This window comes from Myotis brandtii, unplaced genomic scaffold (assembly GCF_000412655.1).
Source record: "Myotis brandtii unplaced genomic scaffold, ASM41265v1 scaffold182, whole genome shotgun sequence".
NCBI lineage: Eukaryota > Metazoa > Chordata > Mammalia > Chiroptera > Vespertilionidae > Myotis > Myotis brandtii.
Window position 1 is genome coordinate 770,162 of NW_005356751.1, and position 15,712 is coordinate 785,873.

At 38.7% G+C, this 15,712-nt stretch overlaps 1 protein-coding gene across 4 annotated transcripts in view; it reads left to right on the forward strand.

The window, feature by feature from the left end:
• FAM214A (family with sequence similarity 214, member A) overlaps positions 1–15,712 on the forward strand; it is a 93,408-nt gene that overhangs the window by 12,910 nt on the left and 64,786 nt on the right. The window contains exons 1-2 of one of the 4 annotated variants that reach the window (XM_005863912.2): positions 56–134; positions 619–733. In XM_005863912.2, coding sequence (XP_005863974.1) covers positions 718–733 — 16 coding nt within the window. In that variant the 5' untranslated portion in view covers positions 56–134; positions 619–717. The other 3 variants (XM_005863911.2, XM_014537785.1, XM_014537784.1) reach the window with 3 other exon arrangements.

The window sequence follows — 15,712 nt, forward strand, 5'->3', positions numbered from 1 at the left end:
CGGACGGCCCCGCAGAGTGCGCTTGGGACGGGGGGCGGGGCGCGGGGAGGTGACTCGGGGAGCTTTCTGGCCCTCGTATTGTGTAAACTTGGCCGGGGCGGCGCAGGAAGGCTAGCCTGAGGGTAATTACACAGGTGAGGCGGCCGGAGCGCTCGGGGAGGCGCCAGGGGCGGTTTTCAGAGTTTCCTGCGCCCAGGCACCAGGTCGGAGGATTCCTATACCAGCCCCTGCGGAGGTGCCACTGTTCCCAGCGGCGTGGGTTTTTTTTTGTTTTTTGTTTTTTGTTTACAAAGGGGTTGTTTAGCTTGTGTTGCTTGAGTCTCTCTTTTTTTCCCCTTGCCTGTACCTCCAGGTTATAAATAGATCTTCCTTTTGGTTCAGAGACACTGTGTCAAGGAAGGACACTTTGGCCTGGAGCGCACCGGGCAGGGAAGAGGGCTGCTGGGTCCGGAGGAGTTGGGAGAGGCGGTGCAGAAAGAGTTTTGATTTTTTCAAACCTGCCGATGGTGCTGTCACCGCAGTTAGTGCCAGGAAGAGGCCTAAATGTTAACAGTAGTTTTCTTGCAAGTTCTGAGTGTTAGAGCAGGACCTGATTAATTTTATTGTGGTCTCTTTTAGCATTTTGCTAACAGCAGTAGCCACAGAATCTGCGGCGAGCCTGTTGAAAGAACCCACACGTGTATTTCACAGCACCCTGGGTGGACATTGGATGTGAAAATGAAGCCAGACCGAGGTAAATGACTTATTTAAGTAGGCTTTCCCCCCCATGCCCCATTTTAGAAGCGTTAACCTAATTCTATGGGAGGACCAACCTTTTGTGTATTACATACGATTGCTTATTTCTTTACAGATTCCAGCTGGGAAGGTAGAGAAGGGGGCATGGAAGAGACAGTTAGGATCTAGATGGGAGGATGCAGTCTTCAAAACTGAAGTAATTTCAAGAGAAGTTCTGTTGTAACTCAAAATGAGATTGTCAAGCACAGCATTTGTAACTGTTGCCACAATACTTGGTATCATTTTAGAGTTACATTACTCATTTGAGGTAAAGTCAGTCTCACTTCAGTTTTAAAGAGGTTTACAAACTTTTTCAAGTTAAGAATGTGAACTTGATCTGTTGAGGAAAATTTAGTTTAAGACTGTTTGAGTTGACAAATACTATTTATTATTTGTGTCACTTTCATCAGCTGATTTTTGTGCCATAGGCAAACTCTGAAACTTTGCAAAGTACTCCAGGGCCTTATTCAATATATCAGTATATGGACAACTAGGGCAATTGAAATCCCTAATGATAAGTAAATGTGTCATTTCCTTTTCACGCCTGTATTATCAGGACTTATGAGAATAATGTATACACTGTTTTTTAAGGACTTCAGAGGAACTGAAAACTCATTTATCAGTTTTCTTTTGATTAATGGCATGGACCAAGATGAGATTTTAATATAGTAGTAGTTAGGAGTGAAGGCTTTTCAGTCAGATGGGGATTTGATTCCAAAAGAGATGGTAAGAAGATGATTATTGTATTTGGTAGGGAGTTGGACTAGATGACAAAGTTCCTTCCAAATCTGAGAATTTAGGTGTGGAAATGTTAATTTATCCTCATATGAATTAGACGCTCATTTTAAAAAAAGAGATGTATTAAACTGGTTATTTTCCCATATTTTTTTCCAAAGTGGATTAGAGAGAGAAATTTTCTTTTCTAGTCATCGAAGCTAGTGTGTTGTTGTTTTTTAAATGCACTAGAAGTGGAGAAAGCCATACTTAACTTAGTGGCTTAAATTAGTTTAAAGTGTTAGGCTGTTTCTTAAAATCAGCTAGTTATGCATGGAGTATTAGTAAGTATATTGCTACTAAGCCGATTGTTTGTGTAGAATCCCAGGTTTCTTTAGACTTTTAGATTACATCAGTGACTTTGGAAAAATGGCACCAACGTCACTAATTGCATCTCAGAAAAAACAAGTGCCCTAGCTGGTTTGGCTCAGTGGATAGAGCGTCGGCCTGTGAACTGAAGGGTCCCGGGTTCGGATCCAGTCAAGGGCACATGCCTGGGTTGCGGGCTCGATCCCCAGTAGGGACAAGCAGGAGGCAGCCAATCAATGATTCTCTCTCATCATTGATGTTTGTATCTCTCTCTCCCTCTCCCTTCCTCTTTGAAATAAATAAAAAAAAAATATTTTTTTTAAAAGAAAAAACAAGCAAGTAAAATCAAAGTTGCTGTTTGTTTGGAGGGTTTTCATTGTTGTTAAAAGTTGCTTTTAAGGTTGTAAAAAGTTCAAAAATATTTGCACACAATCTCTGTTTTTGCCAAAACTAGTACTAAACATAATAAAATGTTAGTTTATACTAGTATAGATTATTAGGGAAAATAAATAAATTTATCCATCAAGACTGCTGAAGAAGTAATTTTTTCCTCTCTAAAATTGTATCTTTCTTAAGCATTATGGTGTAAAAATGATGGGATTGTAAGTTTGGTACTGTAATTATATTTCACAATAATTACTTGAGTCTTTAGGCCCATGGCTCATTTCTTTTGACTAGAACCCAGAGTAAGTAATGTCTTTTACTTTGCAAAGTAGTATAGAAATACTGAAATAAACTTTTCACAAAGCAAACTTACGTCAGTTTGTGCAATGTGGCTTGTATTTACTGTTCTATTTCTATTTTTAAAAATTGCTGTCACAACCCATTGAATTGATTTCTTGACCTGCATTTGGAAAGGCACAGTTATGGGCAACACTTACCTAGCTGACAGTGATACTTCCTTGTTTTCGACATTGGTGTCTAAGAAACTGTTCTATATGAGGGAATTTTCTGGATAATTGAAAGTTTACTCTTTAAGTGCCAAAAATATTTTCAATTGTAATCATGATATGTGGACAGACCTCTAAAATAGTAATGCTTCTTTTGCCCTTTAAAAAAAAAGATCTATAGAATCAATGTAGTTTAATCTTTAATAGTAAATGGGGCATTGTTATGAATTTCAACTTTGAACTCTGTCATAACCTAGAAATGCCCTAAAGAGAGTTTTAAGTTTATAAGATTTTTTTTTTTGCCTCTAGCTTAAACCACTTCTGCAGATTTTTGTGTTTTAGATTTGATTTTTAAATTCTCATGCTGTCAACAGTTTTCATTGCTAATATGCATATGCTTATTCTTGCCTCCACTTAATTTCATGGCTTTAGATCTCTGGGCTAGAGAGCTAAATAACCACCAGACTTAACGTTGAGTTCTCTATAAAATGAGAGTAAATAGGGGAACCCTTGGGTATTCATTCAGAATCTGAGTCAAGTGTATGAATTCTAGTGTAGAAACATTGAGACATTTGCTTAGTGAGATACAGCTGTGCTTCAGAGAGTTTCTAAATATGCCTACATGATTGGGTGTGATGGTTGGCTAGTTGAAAAAGTTATTTTAAGGGAGGAATTATAAAAAATAACACCCTTAATTATTCACCTATCTTTTAGGATCTGGCCCTTTTAGGGAGTAAAATGGGGCCCATTTTTCAGAGATAATCTTTTTTTTGTATAATGCACACCATATGAACATCTGGTTTCAATTTTTTTTTAAGTTTTTTTAATTGTTTTTTTTAAAAAATATATTTTTTTATTGACTTCAGAGAGGAAGGGAGAAGGAGAGAGAGAGAAAAACATCAATGATGGGAATCATTGATCAGCTGCCTTCTGCATGCTCCCTACTGGGGATCAAGCCTGCAAGCCCATATGTGCCCTGACCTGGAATGGAACCATGACTTCCTGGTTCATAGGTTGACGCCTAAACACTGAGCCACGCCGGCTGGGCTAATTTTGATTTTTTAACATGGAGTAAGACTTTGCAGAGCAATCTGAAGGAAGAATCTTTTAAATTTTAAAAAGTTTAAATTATTTTTAATGTTTCACAATTTTATAGGTGTCTTATAGGAATTTGTTTTGAGGGAGAAGGGAGTATATGCTCACCAAAATTATATTCATCAAAATATGCTCCAAAGCATTCAACATAGTTTTCACTGAAATAACTTTTTTTTTTGCACTCATTTTATTGGTCTATATAATATTTTAAATAAATTAGTTAATTTTGATTGGCATAAACAGATTTGGGAACAAACACCAGATACTAAACATACAACTCTACTGGTAGAAGTAAAAGCATGCAGGCAACTAGAAAGTACAATAAGTCCTCACTTAATGTCATGGATATGTTCTTGGAAATGGCAACTTAAAGTAAAACAATGTTTAACAAAACCAGTAGCCCAGCCGGTGTGGCTAGATGGTTGGGCGTCGACCTATGAACCAGGAGATCACAGTTTGATTCCTGGTCAAGGCACATACCTGGGTTCCACCTGGGTTCCGGGCTTGATCCCCAGTGCGGGGCATGTAGGAGGCAGCCAATCAATGATTCTCTCTCATCCTTGATGTTTCTCCCTCTCTCTTTTCCTCTCTGAAATCAATAAAAATATATGTTTTTAAAAAATAAATATATTTTAAAAACACCAATATTACCATAGGCTAATTGATAATAAACAAAAGTTAAGTTCCGGTGGCATAGTTCTAGTCACAGAAACATCACCAGACTTTTAAATAAAGACCCGAAACACTTCTACTATTAAACATTGAAATAAATGTGAGCTATACATATATTTAAGAAGATTAATAAAAACAAAGAAGATAAAAAAAATTAAAACAACAAGGCAGATAATTGTTTTCCAACCCACTTATTCCAGCTCAGGGTCACAGGTGGCTGGATCCTTTCCCAGCAGCTCAGGGCAGGAGGCGGGAACCACCCTGGACAGGATGCCCTTCCATTGCAGGATGCATCACACACACCCATACTCAGTCTAGGACCATTTAGACACCCCATTCACCTCACATGCACATCTTTGGGAAGTGGGAGGAAACCCACCCAGACATGGGAGGACGTGTTAATTCCACAGACAGTGCCCAGACTCCCACCCCTTAACCCCCCTCCCCCGTCTAAAAATCAATTATTTTTTTCATCAACATTATAATGAAACAACGTTAACAATGATATTTAAAAACCTGTTGTACCCAATTAGCTATTAGTGTCTTTTAGTTTGCTTTTATGGAGGGGGAAAGCATTGGTCAATCTTGCTAGTAGGTTAAGTGAAAGTCAGGAGAGCTTCTACCATACTTTCTGATAATCAAGATGTTACGGTTTAATGCAGTGGTTTCATTTCATTACAGTCAATAGTATTTACCATTATCTCAGGTAAAAACTTAAAAAATTTTTTTAAGCCTTTACAAAGCATTACTTGGGCAGTGCTGCCAAAGATGGCTCTTTCATGTTATTAGCATAGGCTTTGGAATTATTTGTATTTATATCCTTGTTACATTACTTGCTAGCTATGTAATCTTCATCAAATTACTTAATCCCTGAGAGTTTCAGATTCTTTGTAAAATGGGGAGAATTCCAACTTCTCATAGTTGTTACAGTGAAATATGACAGTGTTTGGTACATAGAAATAAATTAAATGATAACCTCGATCATGGTAAACAAGACATTACAGATGCTTCTATGTTGGTCAGTTATAAAATATGCTCAACTGAGTTAAGGAAATAATCAAATGTGCAATAACCTAACACTATATTGTTTTGTTTTAACTTCATAGTGTTCAACCTGCTAAGGCTCAAGCAGATTTAATCAGCTTTTAATGTATAGTTATCTGAGAAAACATAAAAACGACAAAAGGATGCTTGCCATAGGTGTGATTTATTCTTTATATCGTGATTTGTTATTACAATTATAGTTTAATCACTCTATGTAAGAGGTGACCTGAGTGGACCAAGCTTCCTAGGAATAGCGTTTGCAACGTTGTTCACTGGGCAGCTGGGAAGGTGAAGTGACATTACTCCACCTTGTACTCGTGTGCCAAGCTTGGACCTGGTCCTAGACATGTATGGAATATGTCCAGTGTTTCAAGAGAAGTCTAACGTGTGATCTTCGTGTAGAAGTAATTAAAGCATTAGGTTATGGTATGCTATAAATGTATGGTATTTCTAATTATATTTATTTTTAAATGAGTGGTGTTTTTTCCCTATAAAAACTTATTTCAATATAATGGACTATAACCTTACCTTTTTATTTCTAATGTTCCCAAAGTTTCAAAGTCTTAAGCTTATGGTATTGTACAATAATCTAAGTAGAACCAGCATCTTTTTAATCCTATATAATAAACCCTAATATGCAAATCAGCCAAATGGCAGAATGACTGTTGCTATTACACACACTAACCACCAGGGGGCAGACGCTCAATGCAGGAGCTGCCCCCTGGTGGTCAGTGCGCTCCCACAGGGGGAGCACTGCTCAGCCAGAAGCCAGGCTTATGGCTGGTGAGCGCAGTGGCAGTGGTGGGAGCCTCTCCCGTCTCTGCTGAAGGTAGGTGGTAAGGAGTGAGGTGTCCAGGACTGCAAGAGCCCTGGACTGTGAGAGGGATGTCTGACTGCTGGCTTAGGCCCAATCCCTGGGAGTATCGGGCCTAAGCTGGCAGGCAGACATCCCCCAAGGGGTCCCAGACTGCGAGAGGGCACAAACTGGGCTGAGGGACCCCCCCTCCAGTGCTCGTGCACCGGGCCTCTAGTTTAAAATATAAATATCAATTTGCTATGCTTTATGTTTTGATTAGAAACAGTTTTTTCATTAGCCATTTCTAAGAGTGTTATCTGAGCTTATTAACTGTTATGAAAGATGAAGTCCTATAAAATCTAGTAAATCGTCAATAAATAATTTAAACATACTGTGTTTCAACTCATATTTGAACACATTGTAAGCCATCTATGATTCTTAAGTTGAAGCTTTTGGTGCAAATCCTGTTCCACAAGCAAAATACCAAACAATTTTATTTTTTTGAGGTTAAAACTGAAAGGAACGCTGTCTTAGTTTATAAAAGAGGCCCAAGAAAACTCCCTCTCCCATTCCACTGTCTGAGGTTTTAGTGAAAAGACTGCCATCGATGAGGAAGCCAGATCTGTTAGTGCCTTGATCTTAGATTTCCCAGCCTCTAGAACTGTAAGAAATAAACTTCTGTTGTTTATAAACCACCTCATGTTTTTTATTTCTTTTTTTTTTAATTCATTTTATTTTTTATTGAATTTATTGTAGTGACATTGGTTAATAAAATTATGTAAGTTTCAAGTGTATGATTCTAGAATACATCATCTGTATATTGTATTGTGTGTTCACCACCCAGGGTCAAGTCTCCTTCCGTCACCATTTATCTCCTTTACCCTTTTCTATCCTTCTCCCCCTTTCCCTCTAGTAATCGCCATAGTATTGTCTGTATTTATTCGGGTTTTTTGTTTGTTTTTTATATTGATCTTAGAGAGAGGAAGGGGGAGAGAGAAAGAGAGAAACATCAGTGTGAAAGAGGAACATCAATCCGTTGCCTCCTGCATGCTCTCCGACTAGTACCGGCCCTGGGTATGTACTCTGATCAGAATCAAACCTGCCATCTTTTGGTGCATCAACCAAATGAGCCACACTGGCCAGGGCCTATTTTTTCTTCTTCTTAATCCCTTTACCTTTTTCACCCAGCCCCGTAACTCCCTTTCCCCTCTGACAGCTATCAGTCTGTTCTCTATCTATGAGTCTGTTTCTATTTTGTTCTTTAGTTTATTTTGTTCAGTAGATTCCATATATGAGTGAAATCATATGGTACTTGTCTTTCTCTGACTGGCTCATTTCACTTAGCATAATGCTCTCCAGGTCCATCCGTGCTGTCACAAAAGGGTAAGATTTCCTTCTTTTTTTCACGGCTGAGTAGTGTTCCATTGTGTAAATGTACCACAGCTTTTTTATCCACTCATCCATTGATAGACACTTGGGTTGCTTCCAGATCTTGGCTATTGTAAATAATGCTGCAATGAACACAGGGGTGCATATATCCTTTCAAATTAGTGTTTTGGGTTTCTTCAGATATATTCCCAGAAGTGGAATCACTGGGTCATAAGGCAGTTTCATTTTTAATTTTTTGAAGATATATTTTCTGTCCACAGTGGCTGCACCAATCTGCATTCCCACCAACAATGCATGAGGATTCATGTTCTCAGCATCCTTACCAACATTTGTTTGTTGATTTATTTTGACAGCCATTCTGGTTTTAAGCTGCATCTCTCTGATGATTAGTGACATTGATCATCTTTTCATATGTCTGTTAGCCATCTGTATGTCCTCTTTGGAGAAGTGTCTATTCAGCCACCTAGTTTATGATACTTAGTTATAGCAGCCCAAATGGACTTTCTGATTATATTACTAATTTAGCTTTAGCCTTAGTAGTGCAGTGGCTTATGAACTTACCTATCATTTAATGCTACCCTGTTACCCTCAAACAGTCCCTTCCTGGGCAACTGAACTAGGAGGAAAGAAGTGGTAAGGATTAGAAAAAAAACAGCAAGGGAATTAGCTGCATTGCTTACTTGCTAAGAATAGTTCATTGTTAGCCAGTGTAAATCAAACAATACAAATGATAGATGTTGATAGAAAAGAAAAAAAGTGTTGACTAGATTAAATAGAGTAGCCTTTTGCTAACTTCCCAGGTGGAGATGTGGTGGTTATATTGATAATAACAGCTAAAACTGTCCATGCTATGTGCCAGGCACTGTTCCAATTAGTTTGCATATGTAACTCATTTAATCCTCACAGTTCCTCAAGGAAGTAGGTAGATGTTATTGTCATCTCGATAAATGAAACCGAGTCACAGAAAGTTTAGTAACTTACCCTTTGTTAAACAGCTAATAAGAAGGTTGGCCCAGATTTGATGTAAGCTCCAATACATGCTCTTAACCCTCTGATTGGGAGCAGCAAATTTTGTTAAAATATTATAAAATATTGGGACCAAATTGGTTTAAAAATAGGCTTGAGGAAAACTCAAACCGATTTGGTAAATATTACGGTCTTGTAAAGCTCCTTATTTTCTGTTTTATCGCTTCTTCCTCTTTACAGTGGGAGAAGTGAGAGTACTTTTTCTTTGGGTTATTTTGAAGATTAAATAAATTAACGTATGTAATGTGCTTAGAATAGTGGCTGGCATATGGTAAACATTCAAAGGTGAACTGCTATTATTGGACATATTCTAAATTAAGAAGTCAATCATGTAGGAAAGCAGGGGAGGACAAAAGAAAGGCGTTAATTGAGCTATGCATGCTTTGCATATGCACTGTAATCTCAAATCAAAACCTGTCTGCTATTGATCTGTCATCCATTTACATTGATGGGTCTTGACATATCAGTAGCTGTCAAATAATTGTTGGTTTGATACAACTTCTGAGATTCAGATACTAGAGGGATTGACATAGAGATTCCTTGTGTTGTGTTTTTGCCTGCCATTTGAGGCTAAGGATGTTAAAAACTGAGGGAATATTAAACTTAGAATAACTTAATACCGATATTTCTTGTAATAAAAAAATCAAAATTGTAGTGCCTGAAAATAGTATTTTTCTCGGTAGGTAAGTGAAAGTCAATTTGTCAGTGGTTATTTCTGTCTTTGCTTAAATGGGTGAAAACTCTGAATAATTCCTTTTTAAAAAAATATATTTTTATTGATTTCAGAGAGGAAGGGAGAGAGAGAGAGAGAGATAGAAACGTCAATGATAAGAGAGAAACATTGATCGGCTGCCTCCGCACATCCCACACTGGGGACTGAGCCCGCAATGACTGGGCGGTCAGGGGCATGCACCTTGGTTGCGGGCACATCCCCACTGGGGGGCGTGCAGGAGGCAGCTGATTGATTCCTCTCATCGATATTTTTGGCTCTCTATCCCTCTCCCTTCTTCTCTGTAAAAAATCAATAAAATATATTTTTAAAAAAAGAGAGAGAAACATTGATCAGCTGCCTCCACACATCCCACACTGGGGACTGAGCCCGCAATGACTGGGAATCAAACCGTGACCTCTTGGTTCATAGGTTGACACTCAACCACTGAGCCATGCATGCCGGCCAGCCTCGGAATAGTTTCTTGATTATGTCAGACTTTCTTACTGAATTGAAATAGGATGGACTGGGTAAAAATGGCAGTAGCTAGTAAAAATATTAGACAGTAGTCCAGGTTTAATACCAAAGACACCTAGCAATAATCTGAGTTGTGTTTTCTCATATTTTCTGTCCATATAAAAGATACTCATCCTGTAAAATTACAAGAAGGCCTTTTGCATCTCTTCCCCTTGTTCACTAGGCCTAGCTCCATTGGCACCTTTTAGGTTTTTGATGACTTTTCAGGGCCATATATACACTATTCCTTCTGCCTAAAAGCCTTTCTCTCCAGTCATCACATTGGTAACCCTTTGTTATTCTGCTGATCTTGGCTTAAATGTCATTTTTCAGAAAGGCTTTTTCTGACTACCCTATCTAGTGTGCTCAATTAATGTAAGATGCTATCATTACTTATTAAATGAGATGTCCTTTGTTCTGTGTCTTAGCAGTCTTGTTTGTTTTTTTCATAGCATTTACCACATCTTGTAACTTTTCTCCCTTTGTTCATTGTCTGTCTCCAGACCAGACTTTTAAGTTCTATGAGGCCTGGGACCTTGTCTCTTTTTCACATCTGTATTCCCCTCACCCAGCAGGTAGCCTTGTGCATGTGGATGCGTTGTGGGCGCTTAGGAGTTGCTTGATATGTATTTGTTCATATTGTTGCTTCAGAGCTTCAGGTGAGATAATGTGTCAGAGAACTGTAAGCTGTGAAGTGCTGTATATATGTTGACTAGCTTACCTATGGGCAGGAATGTTTATATAGATGAGCAGAGGGCAGACGCTTCCAAGTCCTGCCACCTACATCTTAGATGGGGCCCTCTGTCTAAAAATACCCATTCACACAGTGCCTAATTTTCATTATTTTTAAAGGTTTCCTTTGTTGTCCTAACATTATACCAACTAGAAATTCATTTCGATTAATAAATGTATATTTTAGTTACACATATTTGAGGACTATTGAAGGTTATACTTTGGTATAAAATTAGCTCAAAGGAGTCCTTCTTAGTAGCATGCTGTAATGCAGGAAGAGTTTAGGCTTTACAGTCAGACTTAGAAATTCTAACTTCAGCACTTACCAGCTAGATGACCTTGAGGAAATTATATAGCCTGCCTGAACTTCAGTTCTTTTATTTTTCCCCATTGATCTTTAGAGAGAGAGTGGAAGGGAGAGGGATGGGGAGAGAGAGAGAGACATTGATGTGAGAGAGACACATAGACTGGTTGCCTCCTGCACATGCCCCGACCAGGGCTGGGAATCGAATCCGCAACCTGGACCAACACTCTAACCACTGAGCACCTGGCCAGGGCTTCAGTTCTTTTTGTTCTAACACCATCAACCTTAAGGATTGTGGGAGAGACTGAGAACCCATGGTTTAACACCTAGAATATACATCACACAGGGTAGGGTTTTACTTCCAAGGATACACAACTGAGAAAATGAGTCTTTCTTTTTGTTTCTTCTTTTCTTCTTCTTCTTTTTTCTAACTGAAAAGCATACAATTTATTTAGCCTTTATAAGGAAATGAAGATCTAATGAAATGGGTAAACCAGACTGTTTTTATACTAGGTTTGAGGAAGGTTGGCAAGTTGTGGGAAAGTGTGATAGGTATAAGCTAAGGGTAGTAAACTGGGGAAAACTTAGCAAGACCAGTTTATTCAGTTTCCTCTGGGTAGAAGGAGGTTACCTCTCATGTGAGGGTCTTATGACCCGCTTCAGGGGGGATGGAGGTTGCCACAGACTCATTCTTGTACCTGCCGGAGAAAATGAGGGCTTCAATGCTCTGTTGGGAAGGCTGGTCAAAACAAGCATAAGAGATCAACAGACACTACTGTGTCCCTCTGAAACATATTCTGCAATATACAACCAGAGGAACAGAAAACCAGCATTTTCCCTAGCTGGCTTGGCTCCGTGGATAGAGGTTGGCCTGCAGACTGAAGGGTCTCAGGTTCAGTTCCAGTCTAGGGCATATGCCCAGGTTGCGGGCTCAATCCGCATGGGGGGCGTGCAGAAGGCAGCTGATCGATGACTCTCTCTCATCATGGATGTTTCTATCTCTCTCTCCCTCTCCCTTCCTCTCTGAAATCAATATAAAACCCAGCGTTAGACCTCTGGAATGTGCATGCAACGGGGGAGGGAAAGTAGGTAATTGGAGCACACCAACTATTTCTGGGCAATAACGTGCTGTAATGAGCACTGAGAGCAGCACTAGGGCAGAGAGATTGGGGCGGGGTGGACTCCAGAAGGAGGTTGATGGAAAATATTAGAGCAGTGAGATAGTGCCCAAAATTGCTTTTTCCTTTATTTCAGAACATTAGCTAGGATTGATTCAGGGCTTGGAGCATGGCCCTTCAGCTTCTGTGACTTAGGATTTAGACTTTTTCCGTAATGGCCGTTATAGGTTCAGAAAGTTTGGTAGACTAGTCTAGGAATCTAATCATAACTCACATTATTTATAACTAATAATATTAATTCTAAGTATGACCATTATTTACTTAAAAACTTATCCTTTTGGGAGCACAACCAATTTGTAGTTGGGAATTAACATTTTAAATTAATATGGAATTTCCTTTTTTTATTTTCCCACTTATCAAACTTATATATTGTTGAATGGAATTAAAATCTGGTATCAATATCTGAAATCAGGCCAGTTAAAACTTTTATCTTGAAAATTTGTTTACATTTTTTATCCAAATCACCAATTTTCTTTTGTGAAGAGATATCATGGTTTGTCTCATGATAATGGGTCATATCTACTTAAATTTATAATAGTAAGAAAATGTGTAACTTTAGGACTTACTATTGGCAAATTGCCTTTTGGCTCTTGAGGTTTGGTTTTAAAAGTAACTTTAGGTTAAAGCTCCATATCATATTTAGTACACTTGATGAAAGGATACTGAGACACAAGAAATTCTCATTTATTCATTTTACAAAAGAATTAGCCATAAGGATTTTTTTAAGCTTCCCTACTTTGTTTGCTCCATAATTTAATTTACATCCAGTTTTTTAAAATTGCAAATCCACAGAAAAGTTGGAATCCCACAAGTAACATCCAAATACCTTTACATAGATTGATTGATAACATTTTACTGCTTTTGTTTTATCTCTTACTTGATAGGTAGGTAGATGGGTAGATTAGCTGGGCAGCGATAAGGATTTCTTATGTTTTTTATTTTTTGTTTTTATAATTTGAGAGTATGTTGCAGACATCATGACACTTCAGTCCCGTGTACACTGAGCTGGCTGGCATCAGCACATGGAGCTGATTTTGTAAATTTCTTCCCAACTCTGACATCAAGTTGGTTGCCTGATGTCTGCTATGTGGCAATATTTACTATCCCATGGAAATTGACACTGCAACAAACCAGGGTTTTTCCCCTCTGGAGCCAGCTGTTAAACGTTTATCATCACACCATGCAGGTATCTCCTAACAGTAAGAACTTTCTCCTACAGACCTGCAACTCAGTTATCACCATCAAGAGATCTAGCACTGATGCAATACCGGTACCCAATACGCAGTTTACATTCACATTTCCCTAGTCATCCCAATGTCCTCTTCAGTCACATTGCCTTTTAAGGAAGTAAGTTGCTTCCTATTACAGAAATAGAGTTAGGCTCTTGTTGGGCAACATTTAGAAAGGTTTTAGGGTACGCTGTGAGAGCTAAAGGTAGAAGTAAAAGTACTTCCTTTAGCAAAAAAAAAAACAAAAAAACCCAACAAAAACAATTAGGCCATGTAAATTTGATAATTAAGAGTTTAGCATGCCGTAACCGGTTTGGCTCAGTGGATAGAGCGTCGGCCTGCGGACTGAAAGGTCCCGGGTTCGATTCCGGTCAAGGGCATGTACCTGGGTTGCGGGCACATCCCCAGTGGGGGGTGTGCAGGAGGCAGCTGATCGATGCTTCTCTCTCATCGATGTTTCTAACTCTCTATTCCTCTCCCTTCCTCTCTGTGAAAAATCAATAAAATATATTTAAAAAAAAAAAAAGAGTTTAGCAGTTTTCCCCTTACGCTATGTAACTTTTTAATAGATTACTTGGACAAAGTGGATTTAAGAGAAAAAATATTGATGAAATTTCAATATTCTTTTGAATTGGGAGAATTGTATTTTTAATCTGAACACGTCAGGCTAAGACCTCAGTCCTTAGTACTCCAAGGTTCCCTGCACTTGCCTTTTGGGCACATTGATCTCGCTGTTCATCAGTCACCACAAACACATGGACGAGGTGGGGCCTTTGCATTTGCTGTCCTCTTTTGGAATACAAGTCTCATGACTGCGTCCTTTATTTCATTTGACTTTCTGCCAGGTTGTCACCTCTGCAAAGAAGCCTTCCCTGATCATCCTATCAAAAAAGAGTGTAGCTCTTCTCTCTACTCTGCATTCCTCTTGTTTAGGCTCCTTCTCACTGCTTAACCTGATGTTCTATATTTATTTATTTGCTTTTTCCCCCCTCCCCAATAAGAAAGTAAGCTTCATGAGGACAAGAACATAGTGACATTTGTTCACTGGTGTGTCCCCATGTGTGGATTGGTGCCTAGTAGTCAGTAACTGCTCAATAAATATTGTTAAATGAATGCTTGCATGCATTCTAGCATCTTTGCGGTACAGCATAAAGTTATTATGACTGGAAATATTATACATTCTTTTTCTGTTCTTTGTTGGTTTTGTAACATAAGGAATTGATTCTCTAGTCTTGGTTTTTGTTTCTAGATGGGTATATTTATGCCCACTTTTCAAGGTTATTTGAGGATCAAATGAGATAACTACACAAACATAATGCAACACAGCCCTGGCCGGTGTGGCTCAGTGGTTGGAGTGTTGGCCCATGCACCAAAGGGTGCCGGATTCAATTCCTGGTCAAGGGCACATACCTGAGTTGCAGGTTCAATTTCAGCCCAGTTGGGTCATGTGCGGGAGGCAACCAATCATTGTCTCTCACTCGCATTAATGTTTCTCTCTCTCTCTTCTCCTTCTCCTCTTTCCAGTCTCTTAAAAAAATCAATGGGAAAAATATCCTCGGGTGAGGATTAACAACAAAACATAATGCAAGGCATTTGATAACTGAATAAATGGTTAGAATAATGTCTACTATCAAGTTCATAGGGAATTATTAATTACAGTGGGGTGATTGATTTCCGGGCAGAGGCAGCAGCTGGATTAAGCCTAAAAGGCAGGTATGATTTGGATAGATGAAAATTTATAGAGATTGAGAGGGAAAGGTCTGGAAGAGAGGACATTCTGAACAATTAAGATGTTCAAGGGATAGCATGTAAACTAATGTGAATTGGAGGGGTTGTTTCTCTATTTTCCCTTTGCTACCATTCTTTGTAATATATGAGAGATTAGTGTTTCCTTTTATGAAAATCTTGGGAATATTAACATAGCATACAACACCATAGCTGTTGTTTTATGATACTCTTTTGTCAGAGTCATAAATTGCACTATTTATTATAAAGTATCCATGTGTTATAATAAATACAGGGGAGGAAAACAGGATGAAGTTGGAGATTCCTTCCCTCATTCCAGATAATTGCTAGCAAAAACGTAATAAACTCTGGGATTAGCGGCTCTTGTGCCTTCCAAGCTTACATGTGTTATGAGAGCAAGGAGATCCCCACAATACTGATAAACTTTCCTAGCTGTATTAAGGAGAGAATGAACTCATATCTTCTCTCTTACCCAACCGGATAAATACTATCACACCAAAGCTTCAAGAAACAAAATTTTTTGGCTCTA